At 40.8% G+C, this 5083-nt stretch overlaps 1 gene segment (V, D, J or C); it reads left to right on the top strand.

The window, feature by feature from the left end:
• Positions 1–3342: 3342 nt before the first annotated feature.
• Positions 3343–4400, top strand: LOC103886118. The segment is given in 2 exon segments: positions 3343–3462; positions 3632–4400. Coding segments are annotated over 2 exon segments (408 nt in total).
• Positions 4401–5083: the final 683 nt, after the last annotated feature.

The following is a 5083-nucleotide window of genomic DNA, read 5'->3' as shown; positions in this document are numbered from 1 at the left end:
TCTTCACACTTTCTCAAAAACATGTCATCCTTACTCCTACCTCTCTATATTTCCTGAAATAGCCTTTAGTGCTCTCTCTCTCTATTTAAACATTATGTGTTTTTTAGTCCTCAGCTCCTCCAAAGAGATTGTACTAAATTCCTATAGCCTTTCATAATTTCCCTCTCTTTTGACCTCACATACAGCACATATATTAAAAAGAAAATGCACCCAATGCTATGCTGCTGTACAAAGCAGTGTAGTGCTTTGCACTGTTCACTTTAACTCCATGCACATTATTTTAATCTTTCTAACTAACTTACAACTCCATTAAGGCCAACACTAGATACTGTGGAATTATTTAATACCCCTACCCACCCCATCATTTATCACATTACTTGATATTGGTGGGTACTTGCTGGGCACATTTGAACATAATGTCTTTTATTTCTTAATGTCTTTCATTTTCTCAAGTGTTCTTAAAGGCAAAAAGCAATGTTGGATGGTTTTATCAGTTATGCACAGTTCACGCAGGAAAAGAGATTTCAGTGGGACTTGCTTAAGACAGCAGAGAATTTAGTTTAGGATTTAACAGGTCTAGAAATTAATGTAGAAAGCTGTCTCACAAAGGTCTATTATCCAGAATATATAAGGAACTTAAATAATTGAACAAGCAAAAAACAAATAACTCCATTTAAAAATGGGAAAAAGACATAAACAGACATTTCTCAAAATAATACACACAAGAGGCCAACCAACATATGTAAAAATGCTCAACATCACTAATCATCAGAGAAATGCAAATCAAAACCGCAATGAGATACCATCTCACACTAGTCAGAATGGCTATTAAAAAGTCAAAAACAACAGATGCTTGCAAGGCTGTGGAGAGAAGGGAACACTTACACACTGTTGATGGGAAGGTAAATTAGTTCAGCCACTGTGAAAAGTAGTTTGGAGATCTCACAAAGAACTTAAAACACACCTACCATTCAACACAGCAATCCCATTACAGTGTAGATATCCAAAAGAAATCAAATAGTTCCACCCCAAAAAGACACATATACTCCTATGTTTATTGCAGCACTATTTACAACAGCAAAGAAATGAAATCAACTTAGGTGCCCAGCAATGGTGAATTGGATTTTTTAAATGTGGTGCTACATATACACTATGTCATACTATGCAGTCATAAAAAAGAACAAAACCATGTCCTTTGCAGCAGTGTGAATGGAGCTGGAGGCCTTTATCCTAAGCAAATTAATGCGGGGACAGAAAAACAAATACCCTGTGTTCTCACTTATAAGTGGGAGCTAAACATTGGGTAAACATGGACATAAACATGGCAACAATAGAAACTGGAGACTACTAGAGGAAGAAGGAAGGGAGTGGAGCAAGGGCTGAGATACTAACTTTTAGGCACTATGCTCGCTGTATTAGTCCCTTTTCATGCTGCTGATAAAAACATGCTCAAGACTGGGTAATTTATAGAGAAAAACAGGTTTAGTGGACTAACACTTCCATGTGGCTGGTGAGGCCTCACAATCATGGCGGAAGGTAAAAGATACATCTTAAATGGTGGCAGGCAAGAGAAAAATGAGAGCCAAGGGAACGTGGAAGCCCCGTCTGAAAGTGGAAACCATCAGATCTCATGAGACTTTTTCACTACCAGGAGAACAGTATGGCTGAAACTGCCCCTGTGATTCAATTATCTCTTACTGGCTCTCTCCCACAACACATGGGAATTATAGTAGCTACAATTCAAGATATTTGGGTGGGGACACAGCCAAACCATATCACTCACTATCCGGGTGATGGCATCATTGGTGCCCCAATCCTCAGCATCACGCAATATACTCAGATAACAAACCTGCACTTTTTTTACCCCCTGAATCTAAAATAAAAGTTGAAGGGAAAAAAAAGAAACCTATCCGACATTGATTGCAGTGAGTATAATGGGTGAAAAATTACTGCCCCCAACCTGTAGCCTCCAAATCCTAACAGAAATCTGTTACATACATACAGAGAAGAACGGGATTGAGCATTAGCTCAGTAATCAGGTGGGCTGAATCCCAACTCCGTCCCTTTCCAGCTGCATGATCATAAACTTATTGTTTGACCTCTGTAAGCCTGTAAAATCTGTAAGCCCGTAAGATCTGTAAAATCCAGATATTGTGAGAATTAAATGAGATTATGCACTCACTTAGCATAGTGCCTGGCATAGAGTACAGCTCAATACATGTTAGTTATTGTTATCATCTTTTGTCCTTTCTTCCACAACTTTGTGTAGTAAGTGTCTGAGGAACTGAAGAAAATGCGATGTGTTCAACATGGTACAGAAAAGGTATACCATGTGCAGAGGGTCAAGGTGAGTCATAGACTAACCCAGGTCACAGGAGTAGCTACTCAGGTTAGAGGAGTCCTAAAGAAATAAAAGCCTTCCTTCCCTCCCACTCTCCCTCCGTCAATAGTCCACAGAGATGAGATAACGCAACTGTGGTGGGCATCTACCATTTTGTTCACTGAGAATAGCAACTTATTCCGGGTAAAATATAAATTCTAACCATGTATTATGAATGGAGACTGCTATCTTACTTATGAATGGAATGATGAATGACCCAGAGGTGGATGCCTGACCCAGCTGAACCAATCATATTATGTATACACCACTCTAGTCACAAATTGGCCCCTGGAGGGGAACCTGGCTCAGACTGAAGCAATCAAAGCCTTACCTCAATATTTTAAAATCTGGAATCAGAAAGGAGCCTCAGTACTTCTTTGGTGGCTACACTGTGAGATGAATCCCAACCAGAAAATATTTACAAACATGCCTCCTGCTTCATGCTGGAATCTGGTTTGAGGAATGAAACTAAGACACAGAATGAGAAGTCTTGAAGGATTAAGTTCCCTGGCACCCTGGATGCCTGAAGTTCAGATACACTTCTGCTCTTGCCAAGGTTATTGGAGTCAATGCATTTCTCTTCTTGCCTAAGCTCATTTGAGATACATTTCTGTCACTTGTAAAATTTCCTCACTGAATCAATCAATCTTTCAACAAGATGTGAAAGAGTTAATTTACCAGGAAATTTTTAGGAACACCTTGCTGGCTTACAAGAAGCATCAATTCTAATTACTTTCTCAGGAATTTCTCTAAGTATCCTGAAGAGGGCACTGTTTCCATTCATAACTTCTGTCCAAACCAACCCCCACTCTTTTTTTTTTTTTTAATTTTTCTTTTTCTCTTTTTTCTCTCTCTTTTTTTTTTTTTTTTTTTTTTATGAAAGGGAGGGACTGCAGGATATGATTCTAATTGGTTGGAACATCTTTTGAAATCGTGTTTCTGTAGAGAAAAATAAATTACTATATTTGGATAGCCCTGGCCAGCTTTCAAGGCTCCTAAATCTGAGTCTTCAGTGAACTAGACAGAAAAAAAAAAAAAAATGAAGAAGCTACTAGCAGTGATTCTGTGGCTTCAACTAGACCGTGAGCTGGGGGTTCATTGAAAAGGGAGCCATGGGAGGAAAGGACTTGTCCATACAATGTTTGGGGGTAGCGACAAGATTCAATGCAACTCATGTGGGTTCCCTGGGGAGGAACAGGATTATTGGGGTAACCAGCAAATGCCTCCTTCTGAAATGTTCTCTTTGGACAGGGTTAAGTGGAGAGCTGAAAGTGGGACAAAACCCTCTGTTCCTGAGCACGCAGGAGGGAAAAAACTATACCATCTACTGCAATTATTCAACCGCTTCAAACAGACTGTATTGGTACAGGCAGGATCCTGGGAAAAGTCTGGAATCTCTGTTTGTGTTGCTGTCAAATGGAGCAGTGAAGCAGGAGGGACGATTAATGGCCTCACTTGATACCAAAGCCCGTCTCAGCAGCCTGCATATCACAGCCGCCCTGCAAGACCTCTCTGCCACCTACTTCTGTGCCGTGGACACACAGTGCTTCCCTGACGCCACTAGTCTGTACCCAAACCTGCAGCTGGTGGGCCCACTCCTGCTGCAGAAACTATGACTGTGAGGCTTCCTTCACTGTCTGCGCATTTCTTTCTGCAAGGAAAATTCTGAAATGGGTGAAAAAAGATGCTGTTTTATTTTCTTAACTGTGGAACATTTTTTAAAAGGAAAATGTATTCAAGCTGAGAGTAGAATCCTAAACATGTATTTCCTGAGACTATGAGGTCTCATCCTTTACTGCCTCACAGTCAGAATTTGTTAGTGTTCCATTACGGAATGATTTTACATGTAGTGCAACTGTCACAAATAATTCCTATGAAATATGGAATTATTATTTGTTTTATATATGAATGTAACATATGGCATTTACTAATGAAAGAAAGAAAGAATAAATGTTTTATGAAAGAATGTCATATTTAGCCGGGCGTGGAAGCCAGCGCCTGTAGTCCCAGCTACTCGGGAGGCTGAGGCAGGAGAATGGCGTGAACTCGGGAGGCGGAGCTCATAGTGAGTGGAGATTGCGCCACTGCACTCCAGCCTGGGTGACAGAGCGAGACTCTGTCTCAAAAAATAAATAAATAAATAAATAAATAAATAAATAAATAAATAAATAATGTTCGCGGCCGAGCGCGGTGGCTCAATCCTGTAATCCCAGCACTTTGGGAGGCCGAGACGGGCGGATCACGAGGTCAGGAGATCGAGACCATCCTGGCTAACACGATGAAACCCCGTCTCTACTAAAAAATACAAAAAAAAAAAATTAGCCGGGCGAGGTGGCGGGCGCCTGTCGTCCCGGCTACTCGGGAGGCTGAGGCAAGAGAAGGGCGGGAACCCGGGAGGCAGAGCTTGCGGTGAGCCGAGATCGCGCCACTGCACTCCAGCCTGGGCGACAGAGCGACACTCCGTCTCAAAAAAAAAAAAAAAAATAAGTTCGATGTGAAGTTCCTTACCTAGCGTTTCCTGCTAAAATATTGACTACAGTAGTCAGATAATATCCATGTGATCTAAGTACCTGTTTATCTCAATGTGTGGAGAATTTCTGGGAAATGTATCCTTTGGCTGGATTTACTCCAAAACTATCTGAGTGTCCTTGCCAATCAGAAGAACATCATATTTTTCCTATATTATTTGCCAGTTTCCTCTTC

The sequence above is a fragment of the Papio anubis genome, chromosome 7, assembly GCF_008728515.1.
Source record: "Papio anubis isolate 15944 chromosome 7, Panubis1.0, whole genome shotgun sequence".
In the NCBI taxonomy this organism is placed as follows: Eukaryota; Metazoa; Chordata; class Mammalia; order Primates; family Cercopithecidae; genus Papio; species Papio anubis.
Note: the sequence above shows the minus strand (reverse complement) of the source record. Positions and strands in the feature narration are given on the sequence as shown.